Source organism: Chelonia mydas, chromosome 2 (genome assembly GCF_015237465.2).
Source record: "Chelonia mydas isolate rCheMyd1 chromosome 2, rCheMyd1.pri.v2, whole genome shotgun sequence".
NCBI classification, from domain to species: Eukaryota; Metazoa; Chordata; order Testudines; family Cheloniidae; genus Chelonia; species Chelonia mydas.
In genome coordinates, this window is record NC_057850.1 from 84,977,311 (window position 1) to 85,001,162 (window position 23,852).

The following is a 23,852-nucleotide window of genomic DNA, read 5'->3' on the forward strand; positions in this document are numbered from 1 at the left end:
AGGATTTTCAAATATTGCAGACTATTCTCTAAAGGACTCTTTTTACCTAAAGGAATTTAAATCTGATAACAACTAGGTGAAATCCAGAAAAATATGTTGAAGATCAATTAAAAAAAAGTTTCTCATTAGTACAATGTGAAATTTTCAAGGGACCTATAAACTATCATATGTCCTTGTCACTGTAAATCTCCTCGTTCTGGGGAAACGTAACTCAGATGACATATGCCTTTTTTGAACGAATACAATATTTTAAGAGAAAAGGAATTGAAAAATGTATTTATAAAATTAAGTAAACAAATATAAAAATATACCCATTCTTCCCCATTGCCATGCTCCCCACACTCATCTTTTATTTCAGCATTCCTTTTGATTTCTGTCACACCGATTGGCTAACTTGCACAGCTCTGGTACCATTTCTCTTTAAGAGCACAGCTTTGGAGCCATGGGAAAAGTGTCTTTTAACAGCTCTAATGGCCACAGGTGTACGTTCACATGCTAAAATGGTCAACACAACCATCCCTTCTCCAGAATCCCCTGAGCCTGGATCATCACCTGCCACATAAATATTCATGGTAGATACTTTATCCGGGGAGCTCCTTGAGGAGTTCTTCCCCTGTTATCCTGTCTGTGGAAAAGGTTGTGCCCATCCATCGAATAGCCACAGGACCTGGCCCCAAACCTGGCAGTTCACTGGGAATCCACTGGAGGCCAGTGCCATCAGTGGTACCCAATACTGCAGAGAACTCCAACAGGGTGAGTATTAATGTATTTCAGTTGTCTATGCTCAGGAAGTCACAGCAGGAGACACTTTCTCTGTACTATGCCCAGGCCTGACATTTGACTGTGAAAGATCCAGGCAGCTGACCACACTGGAGCAGCTGACTTTTGCTAGCTAGTTTCTTGATTAAATTGCTTAGAAAAGGGAGAGAGATTAGACACTGCATAGAACTTTGCAGTGTCTCTGGTGAGCAGTGGTTTCCTTAGTACCAGTCAGACTATTGCATGTTTTAAGATGAGTAGTGGATTCCCCGCATGAAAGGAGGGGTTGAAAAATTGTTGTTAGAGGTTCCAAGAGCTCACTGCTAGAAACATGTGCCGGGGTCAGTCACCAGAGGGGGTTCTGATTGCCCTCTGTGCTTCCGTGACTATTACATGTGTGGATGTAATGTGTGGATGAATTCTTAGAAAGAAAGGACATTTTTTTCCTCTCGTTATGTTTTAGGCTTCCTTTCAATGGTCTATGAAGCCATCACAGATGTTGGTGAACTTCATCTAGCCCATCCCCCTGTGCTGAGGCAGAATTAAATATACTTAGATCATCCCTGAAAGGTGTTTGTCAAACCTGTTCTTAAAAACCTCCAACTATCCTTATAGTTGCTTAACTATCTTTATAGTTAGAATTATTTTCCTACTATCTAACTAAGTTTCCCTTGCTGAAAACTAAGCCTATAACTACTTATGCTCACTTCAGTGTAAAAGAACAACTGATCACTGTCCTCTTTATAATTGAAGTCTGTGATCATGTCCCCCCTCGCCCTTCTTTTCTCAAGACTACACATCCCCAGTTCTTACAACCTTTCCTCATAGGTCATGCTTTCCAAACCTCTTGTCAATTTAGCTCCAATTTGTTCACATCTTTCTTAAAGTGTTGTGCCTAAAACTGGACACATTACTCCAGCTCGTGCCTCACCAGTGCCAAGTAAACGGAACAGTTGCCTCCTGTGTCTAATGTATAACACTCCTTACATCCCAGAAGGACATTTAAGGTTAGACTTCCTTGTAACAGGAGTTGCTGTGCTCTGGGGCTAAGTGGAGGCGGTTCAGGTTTTCAAAGTGATTTATGGTTCAGCAACATTTTGCATGGTTTAGCCTGGCTGCCTCGATGAGGAAGAAAAGTAGGATTCCTTTGGCACTGTCATGAGAGAGGCATAGACTTATAGAAATTCTCTGGTGTTTAGTGATACATTGTTTGAACATAATGTCCAGATCCTTAGATTTTGTAAATGGGCATAGCAACATTAAGAATAAGGTGACACAATATTTTATTCAAACATTTTAATTATCCTGTATTAGAAAGCCTCTGCTTTTATTTTAGAACCATGTAAAAACTTGTCAATTATTTTGGAAGACTCTACAGAGTGAAACCTATTCAAGAGAACGTAGTTATGAGGCAACCTCCTGTTTTGAGACGTATGCCACCCCCCAAATTGATTCCCAAGTATATTGAATATATTAATTATAGTTCTGCTCCATCTTTATTTTAAAGACTACTGCCATTAAGCAACAAATTTCTCTTGGTCCCCTGAGATATGTCTTATGTCTCTCCATACAAGTTATCTAGACTTCTTCATAAGGCTCACGGAAGATTATGAAAATATTCCTTCCCCCAGTTATTTTGTTCTGATCTATGTTATGTATTCATATAGATGTAATAATCTTCCCCTTAGGACATTGTTCATGTATGTCTTAAGAAAAAAAGATTAACAGCACAATAAAATACAAACAGCCTTACTCTGCAGAGCCCTTGCAGAAATCCCAGCCAAGTAAAAAGAATAAATAACAGCTGTGCTAATCAAAGGGAAGTTTTAAAAGATAAGGCTAGAATTTAGATATGAAAATACCCGCAAAATGGCAAGCTTAATGTCCACTGAATAGGAATTTCAAATAGAATGCACACTGCAGTTTAAAGCTTTAGGGTAAAATTTTCCAAAGTGGGCCTGATTTTAGGAGCTTACATCCCATTTTCAAAATGACTCAGGCACATATGTCTTTTTGACTCTTGGTGCTGCTGTATTGCAGTCTGTGCCTTTAAGAGCTGAGCTTCCCAGTCACAGAGTCTGAGCAAGGCACTATTAAACTCTTATTATGCACAGCCAGTTAGAACCAGATACAGAATAAATTAGATCTCTTACAAGCACCTTGCACACTGAGTGATCACTGAATACCACAGGTGAGCCTTAGGCTCCCAAGTGCTTAAGTCACTTTTGAAAATGGGACTTAGACTCCTAAGTCACTTGAGCACTTTTGAAATTTTTACCCATAGTCTACAGTCTTGTCTGGGATTCCAGGAACAGGCAGTGACCCATCAACAGCAAATTGTAGACTTTAGCAATAGTAGCTGAAATAAAAGAGGTAAGGCCCAGATCTTCAAAGCTATTTAGGCATCTAACTCCCATTGATTTTGATGCCTAAATGTCTGAAACAACAAAACTCACAATCAACCTAATATGTTTACAGGAAGGCAGAGTAGTGACCTCAATTTGAGTGAAATAGAGGAGGATGTGTTAGTCTGTTTTAAAAATCCTGGCAGAGGCATTTTGAATCCATTGTAACTGACATAAATATAGCCCCTGCCTGGAAATTCTCCAAAGGAGAGAGTATTATAACAGTTCAGCCAAGGTGTATTATAACAATGGCATGGATAAGCAATACAGTGTCCTCGTGGGAGGATAGCATTGCAGATTTGTAACATTCATAGAGCACCTGCAAAGTCACAGAGCTGATATGATCATTAAAAGATGGATGAGCACCCTGAGAATGTTCACCCCTAGCATGCATCATGGCAATTACCTAGACAAGAATGGAAAGAGAAACATGGATTTGTGATGATAGGGAGAGCAACAACTTAGTTTTACCAGTCAGTTTACATTTGAGCATTTGGACATGATCTACTATGTTTGCATAGTGATATTAATTATTTTTTATGGAACATCTAGTCAAGAATATGTGGTGGGTTAACAAAGCTCAGTTAGAAGCTCCAACCAGGCAACACTCTAAAAGCAGAAAGAGCTCTATTCCATGGTCTACGGCACTTTTAAACCACAGACTAGTGATTCCTTGCTCTAGAGGGCTAAGCATGGGACTGGGAGCCAGGAACTCTTGTATTTTAATCCTAGTTCTGTGACCGAATTGCTGTGTAACCTTGGACAAGTCACTTTATTCCTCTATACCTATAATACAGGGATAATAATGCTTACTTGCCCAACTCTCCGTGTACGGTGACGATTAATTAGCTCTAGTACAGCGCTTTAAAGATGTGAAGTGCTCCTGATTATGGCTAGGATGACATTTTAGTTATTACTGTTTCAGTGATATTGCTGCCCTAATCCAGCAAGCACCAAAACAGAATTGTTGACGTTTAGGGTCCGATTTTCAGTTGTAGTGGAGGAACACTCAGCACAGCCGAAGAGGGAATATTCAAAGGTCCCTTTTGCACTCCCATCAATATTAGAACTGGTCCATGCCAAGCTAGTCTCCCAGTACTGCTATGAACAATCTGAAGCTTTCTACAGGCTGTCATAGCAGCCGGAGCTCACCCAGGACATTGATGCCTGGGATGGGTGGTGTAGAGGGTTTCTATGCCATTAGAAGGATTCCATTTCCCAGAATAATTCAAATTGGTATTTTGTATATTTAAAAGTGTTTGAAAGCTAAAATAACATGTCTGGATCTCAATCAAGTATTAGAATCTTGAATACTTCTCTCGGAACAAAAGCCCACTCCCCTCACAAATTTCTAAGAGCTAGATCCTACGTCCATTGAAGTCAATGATTAAAAAAAAAAACTTCAACAGAAGCAGAATTGCACCGTAAAGATATAATACTTGCTCATGAGAATATTTCTGCTGACTACATAGGGTTACATCTATGAGTTAGGACTGCTCACATGAGTAAAGGATTGCAAGATCAGACCCTTAAAGTGATCATTTTTTTTATAAAGATTAGCATTCCCTCCAGCTACAGAACCTTCAAAGAATCTGGAGATAGGGTAAATAGCTTGCTTTGAAGTAACTGGCATCCTGCATACTGTAGCCTTCAGAGCCCTTCAGCATGAAATGTTTTTGGTAGATCTTTAAAGAAAATAAGTAGAAAAAATACCTAGCCAAAAGGTTGTGGGATGTGACCACTATTAAGGTAGCTGAGGGAAACTGGAAGGCTGTGGATCACCCTTTGGTATATGGTTTCCTATGTTCCCATTTAAAATATTTTGCTTACTGTGATTTTATCCTTTTTATGGATGTTATAAAGAAGGGTAATATGGCCAAGTAGTTCCGGCCCACGTTGGAATCCAAGTGGTTTGGAGCCATTGCTGAATCTGTTGGCTCTTTAAATCAAGCCCATTTTATGCTGAGAAACTCAGTATGAATGATTCAAGCCCAAGTTAGAAAAATAACATTTGGAATTTAGGGTGTTGCCTTGACAATACCACACGCAGAAGCAATTCTTATGGTAGTTTTGCACAGGCTGAGTAATCACTTTAACACCACAGATGATCATTTATTTTGATAGGTTCCCAGTTTATGAGAAATGGGTAGCCAAAATGTAAGAAATGCTTGTTTTCTATCTTTTTCTTCACACCTCTGTTGAAAATGGAAACACACAATAAGGGAAGTCTGATTCTCTTGACATTTTACACACATAGGAACCAGGGAGCGTAATTTGTTGGAACTCTATGACCTTAAACTCCATTTTTCTTGGCTCCCCTGTTTCCCTGCATCAACTCTACTCCTCCCTGCTTACCTGGCTTTGTCTCCTATTGTGTCACTCCACCCACCATCATTCTGTCTGATATCAGCCCCAACCACCCATTTGACAACTTCTGGCACAAACAAATATGCCTATGTTATAAATGGAACACCCTCCCTGCACTTCTATGTGAGTCTACCCCACCTTCTCCTTTAAATATCTCCTCAAGACCAATCTCTGCCCTATACCTACAAAAAAATGCCAATTAATGATGGCTTGAGTGGTAGATGAGGTTAATTTTTACTTATTTTATTTCATTCTAAATTAAATGACATTTAATAAAACCTAAAAATCTGACATTTAGGAGCATAAACAAGTCAGCCCTCATTGTCTCCAGTTTATCTCAGTTCTAATTTGGCTGTTTATGTATAGACTGTGGATGAAATCTTGGCCCCACTGAAGTCAATCGAAAAGGTCCCATTGACTTCAATAGGGTCAGGATTTCAATCTGTATCTTTATATGGCTGAGCTGTTTGTTTTGTATCTTGACTTTTTGGCACGTAAAATGCTTTAGATACTTTGGGGATAAGGTCCACATTAAGTACCTAGAAATACAGAGAGATAAAGAGCTAATAATCCATTCTTCTGCAGTTGCCATGTTAGATGATTGTTTTTCTGTAGGCAAAAACAGAAGCAGATTGCAATGAGGTAGTTCTTCTAGACATCATAGCTACATTGTTTTTTATTAAGTAGTGTTACCAGCACTAGCACTGTATATTCTACTCGGCTGATTTGGGACTCTTTCCAAAGTACTCTATAATCCCTACAAGTGTACTTGTGTAACATAAAATAGAACTATGCTCGTATGTTTATTTGGGTAAAAAACTTTCCAACCAAGTTTTCATTCCATCACAGTGACCCAATATGCCATAAATTACAGTACACCATGGAAAAGAGAGCCTATGGGTTAAAAATTGTTCTATGGCAAACCCAAAGCTGTTGGATAGTGGAGAGAAATGGTGAGAAGTACATCTGTTCTTAAACTTCTTCCCATTTGTAATAATCTGATGTGTAATTAATACAACGAATAAGGGCATTTTTGGTTTTTACATATAAGATCAATTAAAGTCAATGGTTCTATGACACTCTACAATTATCTGAGAATCTGGCCCAGGATTTTTATTGCAACAGTCAATGTTGTCTCCTCCTCTGTGGAAATATTTAACAAGAAGGTCCCCACCAAAGAATTTTTTTAGACGTCTTTAAAAATTCCTTTTTGATTACTTTACATTCTTTCAGGCCGACCCTGCAAACAGTACTGACCATAATGCTTGCTAATGTAATGCAAGGTATTTGATAGGAATCGTGCAATGTGATTAGTAGTTAATATATGATGAATTCTAGTGCTTAGCCCCTTACTTGAAATATATTACTGTGAAAATTGCAATTGCAATTGCCAGAATTAAAAGTAAAGGTGAGAAGTGAATGGTTATGGAGCCCTGAGATTTGAAGTGAATGGATCAAGGGATGCTCTAAATGGATTTTTGTAAACAAAATTACATTTTTAAAGCTGTCATAGGGACTGCCTACCATGTGTGAGCAGGTCATCACAAACCAAGTCTGTCACACTTAAAAGTCAGACTCATGGAAAATTGTGCTATTGCCCCCTACACACCACCCATATAGTGAGGCCCAGCAGTTGAGAAGTACAAAGGATCACATTGTAAAACCATATCAAACCTTAGAGTCCTAAAGGATTGAATTAGGGGTGAAATACCCTTGCTTTTCAGTGTTTCTTAGGGCCAAATTCTTTTCTCAGTTACTATCTAATGACAGTAATAATAGTGTTTCAGTGCTAAAGAGATAGCTGCATTAGAAGTACCTCAAGTATGATAAATAGGTACCTAGATAATCTTGCACTTGCAAACAAGTATTTCTGCATGCAAATACAGTAATTAAGTGCAAATTACCATATTTGCCTGGACAAAATTAGCGGCTGTATTGAGGATGATGGAAAATTTGCCCCTAACTGTGATTTTGCCACCATTTTGTGTGTTTAATATTTCCATGTTTCTCCTTTCTTGTGCAAACTAGCTGGTGATTCTAGAGGCAAAACAAATTTTTAACAACCTCCAGTGCACAAGCCCATTTGGGTTTTACTTAGTCTCCTTCTTTGCTTGTTGAATTATTTAAACTTCATCTGTTCTCTGGACTCACTAGATTTGTTGCAGTTTGTAGCGGTATTGCGTATATGTTTTAAATAATAAGTCTGGCTAAATGTGAGCTGCTGGCAAAGGCCTTTCCATCCCATATTATGTGGTGTGAATAGATTCTGGATCAGTCTGCAAGTTAGCCCGCTCTTTCTAATCTTGTTCATGTTTATAATTGCATACAAATACACACACATTGCTATGCTGTGTCTATAATGCAGAGTGACCACCTATAGCAGGTAGTGCAGAGGCTAACCATCCAATGGGTGCTTGTGCTTGTGCTTGTGCTTTTGCTTACCTCAGATTTGATGCCTCCCAGAGCTCTGGGAAGCAATCAGTGGCTGATGACTGCCTTTCAGAAAGGTTCAGTGTGACCTTTTATCCTACGTGTAGGGGAATACATTAAGGCAAAATGTTTGAAACTGAGGATTACAAGGACAGTAATTATACAAAAGGTGAGTTCACAATAGTCAGACTTCTTAGGAGGGCTTTCAAGCAATTAAAAAAATGTAATCATGATTAAAAAATTTTACTGCACTTAATCACACTGTTAATAATAGAATACCATTTATTTAAATATTTTTGGATGTTTTTCTACATTTTCAAATATATTGATTTCAGTTACAACACAGAATACAAAGTGTACAGAGCTCACTTTATATTATTTTTATTACAAATATTTTCCCTATAAAAAACAAAAGAAATAGTATTTTTCAATTCACCTAATACAAGTACTGTAGTGCAATCGCTTTATCGTGCAAGTTGAACTTACAAATGTAGAATTATGTACAAAAAACCAACTGTATTCAAAAACGAAACAATGTAAAACTTTAGAGCTTACAAGTCCAATCAGTCCTATTTCTTGTTCAGCCAATCACTCAGACAAACAAGTTTGTTTACATTTGCAGGAGATAATATTGCCCACTTCTTGTTTACACTATCACCTGAAAGTGAGAACAGGCATTCGCATGGCACTTTGGTAGCCGGCGTCTCAAGATATTTGTGCCAGATGCACTAAAGATTCATATGTTTTTTCATGCTTCAACCACCATTCCAGAGGACATGCATCCATGCTGATGACAGGTTCTGCTCAATAACGATTCAAAGCAGTGTGGACAGACACATGTTCATTTTCATCATCTGAGTCAGATGCTACCAGCAGAAGGTTGATTTTCTTTTTTTGGTGGTCCGGGTTCTGTAGTTTCCACCTGGGAGTGTTGCTCTTTTGAGACTTCTGAAAGCATGCTCCACACCTCATCCCTCTCAGATTTTGGAAGGCACTTCAGATTCTTAAACCTTGGGTTGAGTGCTGTAGCTATCTTTAGAAATCTCACATTGGTACCTTCTTCTCATTTTGACAAATCTGCAGTGAACGCATTCTTAAAATGAACAACATGTGCTGGGTCATCATCCGAAACTGCTATAACATGAAATATATGGCAGAATGCGGGTAAAACAGAGCAGGGGACATACAATTCTCCCCCAAGGAGTTCAGTCACAAATTTAATTAATGCATTATTTTTTTAATAATCATCAGCATGCAAGCATCATCAGCATGGAAGCATGTCCTCTTGAATGGTAGCTGAAGCATGATGGGGCATACAAATGTTTAGCATATCTGGCATGTAAATACCTTGCAATGCTGGCTACAAAAGTGCCATGCAAATGCCTGTTCTCACTTTCTGGTGACATTGTAAATAATATGCAGGCAGCATTATCTCCTGTAAATGTAAACAAAGTTGTTCATCTTAGCAACTGGCTGAACACGAAGTAGGACTGAGTGCACTTGTAGGCTCTGAAGTTTTACATTGTTTTGTTTTTGAGTGCAGTTATATAACAAAAATAATCTACATTTGTAAATTGCACTTTCACGACAAAGATTGCACTACAGTACTTGTATGAGGTGAATTGAAAAATACTATTTGTTTTGTTTATCATTTTTACAGTGCAAATATTTGTAATCAAAAATAATATAAAGTGAGCACTGTACACTTTGTATTCTGGGTTGTAACTGAAATCAATATATTTGAAAATGTAGAAAAACATCCAAAATATTTAATAAATTTCAATTAGTATTCTATTGTTTAACAGTGCAATTAAAAGTGCAATTAATCATGATTAATTTTTTCTAGTTAACCGCATGAGTTAACTGCGATTAATCGACTGCCCTACTTCACAAAAAGATTTCCCTGCAATCAGCATAATAAAAGATTATAGTGACAGAGTCCTCACTGAAGGTAACATCATACACTGGTGGAGAAATTACTGTGTCTAGCTCATCACAGCTACTTACAATACAGGACAACAACAGAAAGGGGAGTACAGAGCTGGAGCTATCAATGCTGCAAGAGGAAGTGGTGCGTGCTATTTAGGGTGACCAGACAACAAGTGTGAAAAATCAGGACAGGGGGTGCAGGGTAATAGGCGCCTATAGAGAAAATACCCCCCATATCGGGACTGTCCCTATAAAATAGGGACATCTGGTCAGCCTAGTGCTATTATGAAAATGAAGACTGGAGAAGCATCAGGGATAGGTAACATACCAGCAGAATTATTAAAGGCGATTGGTGACTGTGATGTTGTTCTCATGTGGACAATATGTAATGATGTATGGATGACTAGAAATTGGCTGGATGATGGGACAAAGGGAATCTTTCTGCCCTTACCAAAGAAAGGAGACTTCAGAGCATAGTAACAATCTTATTCTCACCCTGATATTTCACGCGAGCACAGTTCTGCTCTACATAATCCAGGATCAGATTAAGCAAATGATATAAGCAGAACTACCCCCAAAACAAGCTGGTTTCAGAGAGGGATGAGGCATAATAATGAACATCCATCACATCATTGAAAAATTCAGGAAGTATAATCACTCTTTTATCCTGTGTTTCACTGACTACTTAAAAGCCTTCAACACCGTCCAACATGACCCTCTTTGGAGGATACTGGCAGACGTGAGGATTATAAAGCATCTCATTAAACTTAGTATAAGTCTCTACTGTCCACAACAGACCATGCTGCAAACAGCCTCAGATGACAGAGTGTGGTTTTCCAATGGGCAGGGTGTGAGGCAAGAGTGTAATCTATCCCCAAGCCTTTTCAACATGTATACAGAATTTATTATGAGACAAACCCTGGAAGGTTTTGACAAAGCAAATGGACCTGGGATTTCCAGATGCACACCTCTTAACTGACCTCAGATATGTTGATGACACAATGCTCTTTGCTACAGCCACTAATGTAATACAACGAATGTTGGCATCTATTAAACCATTTAGTGAGGAATATGGACTATTCCTGAATGAGGCAAAAACAAAATACATGCATGCTGATATGATTAACGAGAACAAGATGCAAGTAGACATTCCAATTAACAGTCAAGTTAAGTCAAGTAGATGAATTCAGTTATCTGGGATCATATATATCCACCCAAGAAGACAGTACCAAAGAAATCAGAAGATTAAGGATGGTTCGCTCAGCCGTGGCATCCTTTATGAAAGCTTGGAAAAACTGTGCCATCTCAAAATTTGATTGGTGAAAAGCTTAATTTTTACCAAAGCAATTTATGGATGTGAATCATGGGAAATTAATGGTGCTGACAAGAAGAAAACTGAAGCCTTTGAGATGTAGTGCTGGCAAAGACTTTTACTTATCTCCTGGACCGAAAAGAAGGTGAATGCTTGGGTTAGAAATATTATCGGAGAGAAGCAGACCCTGCTGTCAAAAATCAGCAGGTGCAAACCTATGTACTTTAGTCACATCAGGCGTAGGGATGGAAATAACCTCAAGAAAGTTATAATGAAAGGAATGGTGGTGGACCATCATGACAGGGAAATTAACAGCCAGTGAGGAGATGGATAGATAGTGTGCTCAGATCACTGGGAGGTCAGCTGCTGAGTGTTCGAAGCTAGCAATGCATAGAGAAGGCTTCTGAAAATTCTGCTACGATGTCACCAATATTCAGACATGAATAAATGGCTTTTACTATTTACTAAGAGATCAGATTGTGACTCGCCTATGCACAAGAGCACGGTGTTGGGGAAGGCTCCTTCCCCTCCTTACCATTTGTGCAATACCATGCATAAATGAGACCATAATAAATAAACACAGGAAGAGAGTGTTATCTAGTGGTCAGAGCAGAAGACTGGGAGTGAGGGCTCCTAGATTCAATTCCTGGCTCCACCACAGATTCACTGTGTGACCTTGAGCAAGCCACTTAGCTGTGTGCCTGAATTTATTCTCGTTCCAAATAAAATGTATATTCTTCACATATAGAGACCTAATAAACTAATGCTTGTAAGACACTCTGATGATCTAATGTTATGTGTGGGTTTCATTTACAGTGAAACCTGTATGCAAACGCCTGTATGCAAACACCAAGGGGCCAAAAGAACTTACTTCCCTTGCATTTATGATCTTGGAAACTGCTGAGGATATTTAAAGTGTTCACATAAGACAGGATTTTGCAAGTTGGAAGTGATGCCTAGGGAAGGCTTCATTGACTATGATAACTAATTGTTATTTTAACTATATCCCTTTAGATCTAGGCCTAAGGTACAGTCCTAAAACTTGTTCACATCTGAATTTCATAAAACTTTTAAACTAGCACATTTGGCTTTTAAATATAAATTCTACTAAGTAAAGATGCTTCTTAATATGTTTGTAGAAAGCATCCTTTTCCAACCCACCAAAGAAAAAAGGAAAGTTGTCAGAGTGCATTCTTATTATTGATAATACACAGACTTCTTATTCTGAATCAATTAGGATTCAGGCATACCACTGAGGGAAAGCTTTGTTTTGGGGGTGAGGAGGAATCGAATACTTTCCAGAGCTTGCAGTGGGTGTTATATGCTACTCCTGGTACATTGGGCCCATGGGTTTGGTGAGAAAGCTAGTTTAAGACAGAGTCGGGTCTGTGTGCCACCTCCTTCCTGTCACTCCCTGTCTTTTTGGGTCATTATCCACCCCAGGGAGCACTTAGAAGGAATAGTCTTTATGCTCCCCCAAGTTCAAGGACTCTGATTGTGACTGGCCTTCACGTTGAATGCTTATTATAAGAGGAAGATTCATGACCATTCTCTGCTGCTTTGCACAGGCCAGGCACAGGGTATTCCTTATTAATATATTAGCAAGATCTCAATTCCTCTTTCTGAACATGTCATATAAAAGCTGGTTATAGTTATAGAGTAAAATGTTTTTATTAACTGGTGGCAGGTAACATTTGGGCACAAACATTATAGCAGATCCTTACTAATTCCTATTAATGACTGAGAGAATAGGTAGATGTTTTATGATTTAGCAAATGAGCATAATATCAAAAAATCAAGAATACAACATGACCAAATGTATTCTTTGGGAAGAAAGGTCTTGAAAGATAAAAGTATTAGTTAAAGTATTTATTAGAATACTTCATAGCTCACTAGTAAATGTGCAACGCTGACATACTGTGTGTTTTGTAACAATGGCACTTTGCTGAAAAGAGTGAATGTGATTTTGTGGGCCCAGTTCTACAAGGTCTTGAGACTGGACCCTTTGTGAAAATCAATAGTGAAATCCAGTATGAGCAATGTTCTTGCAGTGTCCGTTGTGTACTCTCATGTTGTTTGTCATCTGCATGGTGATGTTACAATGGTGATTGGGTGACGCTTCATTGAAGTTGGTGGGCAAGATGGATGCCCTTCAGTCAGGATAAATGTAAGCAGCAGATAAGCTCCTTTTTTGGAGTAAAGGCTTCTGAAACAATAGGAGCCACCACACAAAGCACAGGCCACATGTAAGGCTTGTCAGAAATAGAGCTATGTGAGCAGAGGGGTTTAACTGGTCATTTGTCTGATGGAAGTATATGTGTCTGTAAAGCAACCAGGAACAAAGACAAGCAGCCAAATATCCTAGTAGACAATAAGAAAGACAGTGAAAGCAAGGCCCTGAGAGAAGGTAAAGAGAGCTTTGTAGGCAGAATACTAGCTGGAAAGAGGCTTGGAACTATGGCCAAAGAAACTGCCTTCTATTGTTTAATTCCTACTATGTTCCAGGAAACAGGACTTTGTGTACACTTTGTAAATAAACAGGATTACATCAAATAAATAGCTGACTCATCCATTTTAAGACCTAAAATATTTGGCTCAAAAGGCATACCAGTACTCGCGTAGGCCAACTTATTGCTTTACACTGGATATCTGTATCGTAGGTCTGAGAGACATTTGGTATCAGTTGTTCTCTTGGAAAACAATACATGTCTCTCAAAGTAGATTTTAAATGAAACTGGTAAAGAAATGTCAGCTTTCCAACAGCTTATAATGAAGTTGGTTCACAATTCACAGGGGAAAGTCTCTTATATGATTTTAAGTGCCCACTACAAAGGTTTTTTAAAAAAACAACCTGGCAGCTAGAGAGGGCTGAGGGGGCAGAAGTGCATTTTTCGTGCATGTGTCAGAAATTCAGGAATTAAGAGGTTTGGGGCCAGATTCAACATTACCCTACGCTATTTTTTGTGCCATTGAAGGCATGCTAATGCTCAGTAGATAATCTAGCTACTCAGACACAACATTGATGAATACTGCATGTGACAAGATATCCTGATGCTACAGTAATTGTGAGAACTTTTACTCTTTATCTTCCAATGACCTTTTCCCATCAGCATTTATGCAGACTAATTGTGGTGCAGCATACTCAGTGGTCATATGAAATGAATCTTTACAACCACACAAGAAGGATGTCCCCTGTCTTTTCTGCCTGAATAGGGTTTAAATGCAACTTTTGAGTACAAGGTGTTTTCATTGCTCTCCTGTTTTATAGATTTTTTCACCACCCATCACTTAATTAAATTGAAAACACAAACATTGACCTATCATTTCTCAGCCGCTGAACAATAATTAGGTGTCACCAAAACTAGCCCTTTGTGTGTGGTTTGATTTATCTTTTCCAGGGGTATGTGAAAAGAGCTGCTTATTGGATTGGCTGAGCAGTATCAAAATCAATGTGTGTGATTAAGTTCTAAATTGTTTATTGGTTTCCTACAGAGAGAAAATAAAATGTATAGAAGGTCTGATTCATCATTACATTACTTCATTGTTAGAAGGTAACTCTGTCAGTTCCCCCATATTCTATGGAAATATCCTGTTTCCTTGCAAAAGTGTTTTCAGTGGGCAACTTAACATGATACCGTTGTATTTTTCATTACTGGCAACTAGCCCTTTCTTCTGTAATCAATGATGAGTGAGAGCGTGGCCTTGCAGCCAGTTCTTTTATCTTCTTCAGTGCCTTTTGCAAGTTTTGTAAATCCCAACCCTGAAAACTATTTCATCCATTTTAGTCACGACACTGTAGTGTGTGTTTGATGTTTGAAGCCTCGTTTCTCTCTCCCAGCATTTTCTGCGTTGTCTTTACTTCTGTCCAGAAGATCAGGGCATGAGCTTCTCCTCTTAATTTTTGGTCAGACTGTTATCTGATCAACTCATGCCTGCCTGTAAAAAAAAAAAAAAAAAAAAAAGGGAGGGGGGGAAGGAAGAGAGGGTAACTACGGTAGACGAAGCTTAAACTTTACTATTGCTACTCCTGTGTCATTACTTCTTTTCAAGTGTTTCTTAAAGAGCAACAGGATCAGATCAGTAGTTTAGTTGCCTAATAGCCAGCAAGAAAAATAAAAAACCTACCCCATGGATTGGCTGAAGGGTAGGACTGACTGCTTCCATTGTTCTCTGGTGACTTAGCCTCAGCTGAGCTGTTACTCTAGGAACACTCACATCCAGTGTGCTGAGTCAGTGTCTTTCAAGAGTGAGTTAAAAGTGATGGAGAATATAGACCTGCTTTGCTTCTCCTGGGATATTTTTTCTGAAACTGTTTTGAAAAACATTTGCTAGAAGGAAATGCAGACAAGCACTGCTGTCATTTACAGGCAAAAACACTTCCTCCAGGACCAAAGGTCCACGTATATGGGTCAGTATGGCAGCTGAAAGTCTACTTGAATACACATGCTCTTAATAGCAAGCATCAGAATAATGTGCAAACCAGCAAACTTCTGTTGTATACCAATAAGATGCATGTGTCACTGCCTAATCTTTCTTGTGATGTGAATCTTACACAGCATGATTTAATCTGAGATGAGATAACAAACCTCAAATATGCAACTCCTGGGAGACTGTTCTTCTGATTTTCAAAATTTGTTCTGTACTTTTCATGTTGTTCTGAATATCTGTTAATTACTCCGTAACCTTGGATGCATTTGGTAAATGTTGGTTGTCACATTAGATGTTGCCGTGCTACTCATCTGTTTTGCATTTAGTTTTTTTGTATGGTAATGTTACAAAATACCATATTAGCTGCTGTTGAAACCACCAACTCTGTACAGATTCTTCCTAATATGGTGATGTAAGGCCTCAATTTGAGTTAGCTGAGTGTTGAGGAGTCAGAGCCCAGAGATCAGACTGGCGTGGTGCTCCAGAAGTGCAAGGGTCATGGTCAGTATTCCACATACTGGGAAGGCAGGAAATGTTTGAATTCCCTGACAATGACTAAAAGACAATCCAATCCAGTCAGTTATGTTATCTGGGAACATGTTCTGCTGCCTCTTCAACATAGATTTGATTGCAAGAATGAAAGGAGTATTCATTTAAATGACTGTTGTTAAAGGAATTCTGACCTGATGTGTGCTTGATTTTTTGACAAAGGTTTATAACAAAGATACTGTTCTTTGAAATGGTGTCATGCAGAAGCTCTTTTTAAACAAGAATCTTCACTTGCATTTTAATTACAGAGAAGGGAAAGATGTCTTGTAATAAAGATGCTAGACTGGGATTCTTAACATCTGGTTTCAGTTCCTGGCTCTGCTACGGACCTCATGTGTGACCCTAGGCAAGTCACTTAATCTCTCCAGACCTCAGTTGCCCATCTGTAAAATTGAGACAATAATGATTTCTCCTAACGTTTGTCTATCTTGTCTATTTAGATTAGTTGTTCTCACATTTTTCTATGTTGGGACCTCTCCCCTCATTCAGCTGGGAACCCTCTCCTATTTAACACTATGGGTTGGGTAAAGTGGTCACAGCTTCCTAACACCCCCCTGAGTATTGTAGCACATGGCTAAGAACAACTGCCGTCTCATAAGCTCTTTGGAGCACAACTCTGCAGTGCCAAGTACAACGGGGCCCCAGTCTTGGTTTAGTCACTATAGAAGTGCACCTTCCATCTGCTTTATGTTCTGTATTAACTTCCAGAACATCAGATCAGAAACATTAGTAGTTGTGTCGATTTGGCTAGCAAACACTGCCTCCCCTTCAGAGTTAAAGAATTGGGGATACTTGGATTGCCTATGGTGTGTTTTATTTTAATAACTAAAACTTTATTAGAGCCCTCTGTGAGCTATTGCCACATGGTTTTTAAAGACTCTGGGATTTATTTACATTTTTGTGTTTCTTGCCAATGCATGGGGCCGGGGGAGGAGAGGGTGAATTTGGAAATAACAGGGATAACAGTTTCCACACAGAGCCGTATGATGATTTCACTGGTGACTCAGTCATCTGAGGTTTTATGACCTGAAGCCAATTGAGATGCTCTGGTCTCACCAATGGACAAACTTCATGGAAATCACTCAAATAGCTTTAACCACTTTGATGTCATGAATGCCCCTTGTATTTTCTTGATTGTGTCTTTCCCTTATTAAAACAATAATGGTCACTGTTTGTTTAAACCACTAGCAGTTCATGAGAAAATATGTGGAAACACTGACTACAACTTTGCTCTTCCAAAAGAGCATTTATCAGAATAATAACTTTTTTCTGCTTTTTGGAAATATTTTCTTCACCCATCTGAAAGCTTAAATTCCTTCCTTATCATCTGGCTAGTGGCAAATGGGCATGTTTGGCAAGCATACTATTTGTAATGTACATCCCATAATCAAAGAGAGACATGGGACAGCAGCTCTGCTTTGCCTTGTAGAAGCACATATCATGTCCACAGCTGGAATTTGTTGTTCCACTGTTTCCACTGCTGATCCCTAGCCTTGAGCTCAGCTCTGGGCTGCAGCACTAATCGGCTTAGACCACCCAAATGATCAAGGAGTGCTCCGGCATTCTCAGAGAAACAGCCAGCACCCCAGCTCAGAATAACTACACAAGAGGGAAAGAATAAGTTAATTATTTGGCATTAACTCATTTTGTCTGTAAATCCACCATGAAAACAGTGATGGGAGGGGGAACCCTGAAAAGGGAAATACATTTTTATGGAGTGAGATATTTGTGGGTTTGAATAAGGGGTTGTTGGCAAGATCATGACACACTGAAAAGGAAGAGAAAGGGAAATTGCATTTCTATTAATTCAAGTAGGTGAGGACTGGATGGCCCTGTGACAGAACCTTCTTCTCCAGTTCCTGGCACACTTCTGCCTGCCACTAGGACCCTCTCTCCAAATCCCATTGCACACTTAGTATTTATTGTGTGTATTACAGTCATGCAAAAAGGCCCAACTAAGATCAAACATTCATTGGACATATAGTAGACATACAGAACACACATATATATATACACACATAGTATAAGACAGTCTTTGCCTGGAAGAATTTAGGAGCAGACCAGACCAGACTGAGTAAAGCGGGAAGGGGAAATTGAAACACAAAGAAGTAAAATAACTTGCTCAAGGTCACACAGTAGAGCAGTGACAGAGTTGGGAAGAGAAGCCGGGTCTCCTGAGTCCCAGTCCAGTGCCCAATCCAGTGCTAATAATCAGCACTTCACAATTAAAAAATATATTTTTATTAAATCAAAAAACCAAAATGATGACAAAGGTAACCCTAAGATTGTGACTGAAACTGCGAAATGAGAAAATTCAGAGTGAAGACTACCTTCATTCTGTCCTTCATTTCCACCATTATGTCCACGACCCACCTCATTTTTTATCATTATCTTCTTCCAGAAAATCCCTCCCTCAGTGCCGAAGAATTAACAGGATGCTTTCCAATGAGTCCTTACATCCTCCCATGTTCAGCCGTTCCAGTTCTCAGGCCTCTGTGGATAGCACCTCAATGGAGGATTTCTGGTGTGAAGTGGAAAGTATCAAAGAAAACAGTGAACAAGGACAAGAAGAACAAACACTATTAGAAGTCAAACCAGCTGATGGTGAGCATACAAATTCCAAACTTGCCCTCCCATATTTTACTTTGAATAAATTCTTTCACTGATGTCCAGATCTCCACTCCTCCAAACTCCCAGCATTGATGTAATGAATGTACAGATGGGCTTGAGCCACAAAATGCGGGTTGGAACTTTGATTTCCTTTAAAATCAGAGGGATTCACATCTGGAGGGTTGGCTTGGACCCACCCATCCATCGTATTAATCAAGAATCACAAATGTTCCAAAATGATACTGTGTCCAAAGTAGCTCCATTTCTGAATTTAACGTCAACACAAAGTAAGTTCTTGATATAGATATAGAGAGAGACTTACTTAATGTTGTGTTTTCAGAAATTTGGCACTCTGATTTCTGGAGCAGATTTTTCTGAATTGATCTTACCCATGTTTCAATAAGAAATAAGTGAAATGGTGCAGCTGAGAGGAATTTAAACATAACTTCATCCCAAACATGAAACAAACCAAAACTGAATCCATCTGAGGAATAGAAGAAGTCCAATTAATCTTTTTTTGGTTTTCTTTTAATTTCTTGTGTGTGTCCTCTTCCTTGTTTTAGCTATGACCTGACGAGGAAGTTGTGCAACACCCAGAAAAAGGGGTTTATTTAAGCATTTTCAATCTGGATATCATTCAGATGTGTGGGCCTGTTTTTATGACTTCCAAACCAATATCTAAACCAAAGAGCGATTGTTTGGATCTGTATTTTTGGATACTCATGTCATCCAAACATCAAAACTTTTTGAAATTCACCCATCGCTAATATGAACCATACTGAATGTGTTACCACTTTTCTATGCCATCTCAAAATAAATTACCCCTGGTCTTTTTCCTAATATATTTGAAAATTGACATTTGAGATGGAGCGTTTGATATTTTACGTCTGTTGTTATTACACAAGTCTGTCACAATCCAAAAGCAAACTGTACTACTTTATCAGAAGCCTAAGCTGCCATAACATCTAGGGTTATATTTTAAAAGCACTGTACCGTGTTCTTTCAATTCTTTTTGAGAATTAGGATGTTACTGGCTTACCGCCACATTCAATGCAATTTAATTGTACTCTTTAGGTACCTGAACCTTTGTGGAGTCTAGGCAATATCTGAGCTGTTTCCAATTATCCTCATTCTCAGAAACATCACAGTACACTGCTGTTAACTGAAACGTTCACAACTATATAGATTATTCTGCATTCTCAGGTTTATCGTTTCTGATTTCGTTCCTGTCTCATAGATTTTTTTTTTGTCCTCTCTGCTTTGAATTAAAAATGAAATTGCAGGGTAAAATCCAATACATTTCTACTCTACACTTACCTCTCTATGTGTCCTGACTATTGTTACTTTCAGAAATATATTCAGTGAGGAAGTGCTCATTCTAACTACTGAGCATGAGGAAAACATTTGGTATTGGACCAAAAGTCTTTGGAATACTCAGTAATAATTATAAATCAAATTTCGATAATACCAGTACTGCTTACTAATGACCAAAACACAAGAAACCCAATGTGGAAATCTGTTAAAAAGAATAAAAATCTTTTGATACCTCTTTGAGGAAAATGGGAAAGGAAGAGAAACAGATGGTTTGAGGAGGAAGTGAAGGGGAAATAGTGCCCAACGTAGATAATAATATTAGAGACAAAATAATCCTTCTCATGATTATATGTTTTCAGAAAGATCAGAGAACTTTCATACTATTGACATTAGTAACCAAGGGCAAGAGAGTTCATCTTGAGAGATACAGGGCTGAAGAAGTGGGGCATACAATGAACACAGTAGTGACATCACAGAGGGCTAAGCAGTAGCCTCACCAACAGGTACATGGAGGCCCCTGGCTGCAGGTTTGTCATCCCATCAGCAATAAGGCATGAGGTATTTAGACATATGGCTGTGTGCCATAGAATTGGAAAGTATGGAATCACCGGAGGCTCCAAAATGTAGGTTCTTTGCATTTTTGAGAACTGGGGCAACTGCTATAGGTTCATTTCAGAGCTGCACCCTGAGCTGAGCAGAGACACTTGGGCAAAGCTGAATCCTTAAAGAGTGGTATGAGAATTTAGGAAAAGTTGAGGCAAAATTGTCATGAGCCTTAAGAAGAAACATCTCTTTCCTAATAGTCTCTGAAAGAAAAAGGGAGTTGTACATTGAGGATTCTGGCTCCCTGTCATAGTTTTTTCATTCCTACTTCGCTATTGATTGTACGTGCTACAGTTGGACAAATGATGAAGAAAACTATCCACCAACCTCTTGGTGACATCTAAGCAGAATATCTTTTTGACCATGCTCACACTCCATTTTACTATTTTTTAGGCCTGTTGATTAATCGCAGTTAACTCACACGATTAACTCAAAAGAATTAATTGTGATTTAAAAATTAATCACGATTAATCGCAGTTTTAATTGCACTGTTAAACAATAGAATACCAACTGAAATTTATTACACATTTTTGATGTTTTTCTACATTTTCAAATATATTGTATATTGTCAGGTTTCAGAGTAGCAGCCGTGTTAGTCTGTATTTGCAAAAAGAAAAGGAGGACTTGTGGCACCTTAGAGACTAACCAATTTATTTGAGCATAAGCTTTCGTGAGCTACAGCTCACTACATCCGATGAAGTGAGCTGTAGCTCACGAAAGCTTATGCTCAAATAAATTGGTTAGTCTCTAAGGTGCCACAAGTCCTCCTTTTCTTATTGTATATTGTGTATATTATTTTTTATTATAAATATTTGCACTGTAAAAATGATAAAACATATGAATCTTTAGCACATCTGGCACATATATATCTTGCAACACAGGCTACAACAGTGCCATGTGAACACCTGTTCTCATTTTCAGGCGATATTGTAAACAAGAATTAGGCAGTATTATCTCCTGCAAATGTAAACAAACTTGTTTGTCTGTGTGATTGGCTGAACAAGAAGTAGGACTGAGTGGACCTGCAGGCTCTACAATTTTACATTGTTTTATTTTTAGTGCAGTTTTTTGTACATAATTCTATATTTGTAAGTTCAACTTTCATGGTAAAGAGATTGCACTACAGTACTTGTATTAGGTGAATTGAAAAATACTATTTCTTTTGTTTTTTTACAGTGCAAATACTTGTAATCAAATATAAATATAAAGTGAGTACTGTACACGTTGTATTCTCTGTTGTAATTGAAATCAATATATTTTAAAATGTAGAAAACATGCAAAAATATTTAAATGGTATGCTTTTTTGTTTAACAGTGGAATTAATCATGCGATTAATTTCTTTAATTGTGCAATTAATCGCGATTAATTTTTTTAATCCCTTGACAGCCGTACTATTTTTTCATTGGCACTGTGAAAGTCAAGCTTGGTTTACAAACATTTTCTTGGAAAGAACATTTCAGGTCCCGAGCCAAGATGAATTAATCATGAAACTGGAACAGGAGAGGATGTAGATGGAGCAGCAATGTATGCAGATGAAAATAGAGACTGTCAAAAGGAGGAGTGAGAACAGCATGAGATTCATCAGCTCCAAACTCAGGCAGGAGGAAAAGGCACAGTTATTAGTCCTATTTGTGGAAGTAAGTTGTTACACCAGATAAAGGGAGTGGATCAATAAATTGATCACTCTGCCGTACACACACAGCCGGGAGATTACGTTAGATACGTTTCTGGAGGTTTGTGGAAAGGTAAGCAAGTTAAGCAACAAGGTCAATGGCTCTTACATAAACTCCAGCAATTTAATTGTTTCTTTGTGCATCTCTCTGCCAAAGTGCAGTAAATTGTGTCTATCAATCTGTAGACACAATTTGATTGATAGACACAATTGTACAGGTTCTGATACATCAGGAAGGAAAATTAGAGCAAATGTGGAAACGCAAGTGTGCTATTAAGAAAATAATATGTTAAGAAAGAGCTCATTGACTAGCTCTTTTACTCTGAAAGAGAATAGTAATTCATTTCCTCTTTGACGTATTTGTTTGTGTTGCCTGTTTATGAATCAAGGGTGCGGCCTCACCTGGAATATCCAGTGCAGTACTGGTCACCACATCTTAAAAGGATATCTTGAAACTGGAGGGGATTACTGCCAGCCTTCCTTTGTCAAATGACATCATCCATACAGGACATATGTGGGACTGAAAGGGGTTTCATTCATCTTCTTTAATGAAGGCTATTGTTTAGTGAAATTTCTAGGCAGTTATGGGCAGGCACTATGCTATCTTCTTCACAATGCTGTATTAATCTACCTTGAATTAATGGGCTTGAGTTACCACTCTTCTGCTGTTCTTCTCCTAAATATCATCTGTGCAGAGACAGCCAAACTGAGGATTGTGTTCAAGACTGACAATATGTTGACAAAACTAAATTTTACTTACTTGTGTGGCCTAAGACAGATTGGAAATGGAGTCTTCCTGAGGGAAAGGCTGGCACACTAAACCAACTGTGCTACCTCCAACCCACCCCGTACAAGGCATGTTAACACTCTCATTCCTTCACAGAGGGGGAACTTGAAGCTGAATGGCTGCAAGATGTGGGCCTATCTACGTTGATTTCGGGGGCTGAAGAAGAGGATGGGCAAGCCCTGCTGTCCACACTGACCCGCACACAAGCTGCTGCAGTACAAAGAAGGTACAACACCTACACACAGACTATGAGGAAGAAGAACAAACACAGTGTCAGGGACGTGCGAGACATCTTTGGAGTTAATGACTCTTCTGTAAGTGGCAAATACTTGGTAATGGAGGGTTTTGAACTTTATTCTTCTTTATATTTCTATAGCATATGAATGCTTCAACCAGGGATCTCGCTGTGCTAGGCATTGTAGAAGTAGTAAATAATGGTTCCTGCCCCAAAGAGCCAAGTCTGGACCTTTTTGATGTTGTATAAGCAGAAGTGCTACCTTCTAAAAGGAACAATAAAACTGGCTAAAATAGCTAGTGCAAAGTTTTGCAACTAACTTATAATGTAATGCTGTGTCTGTTGCCAACCTTCATTCTGCAATCCACTATCAAGACTAACATTTACTCCCTCATATTTTGGATATCAGTGAGTTACTTTTGGCAGTTGTGCAAATTTTTGCTGGCTTCTGA

At 38.6% G+C, this 23,852-nt stretch overlaps 1 protein-coding gene across 6 annotated transcripts in view; it reads left to right on the plus strand.

Moving 5' to 3' along the window:
* Nucleotides 1-23,852, plus strand: part of ARHGAP28 (Rho GTPase activating protein 28) — a 92,456-nt gene that overhangs the window by 33,682 nt on the left and 34,922 nt on the right. For all 6 annotated transcript variants that reach the window (XM_043539840.1, XM_007062320.4, XM_043539841.1 and 3 more), the window contains exons 2-3: nucleotides 18,581-18,783; nucleotides 23,262-23,479. In XM_043539840.1, coding sequence (XP_043395775.1) covers nucleotides 18,581-18,783; nucleotides 23,262-23,479 — 421 coding nt within the window. The remainder of the gene's footprint in view (nucleotides 1-18,580; nucleotides 18,784-23,261; nucleotides 23,480-23,852) is intronic.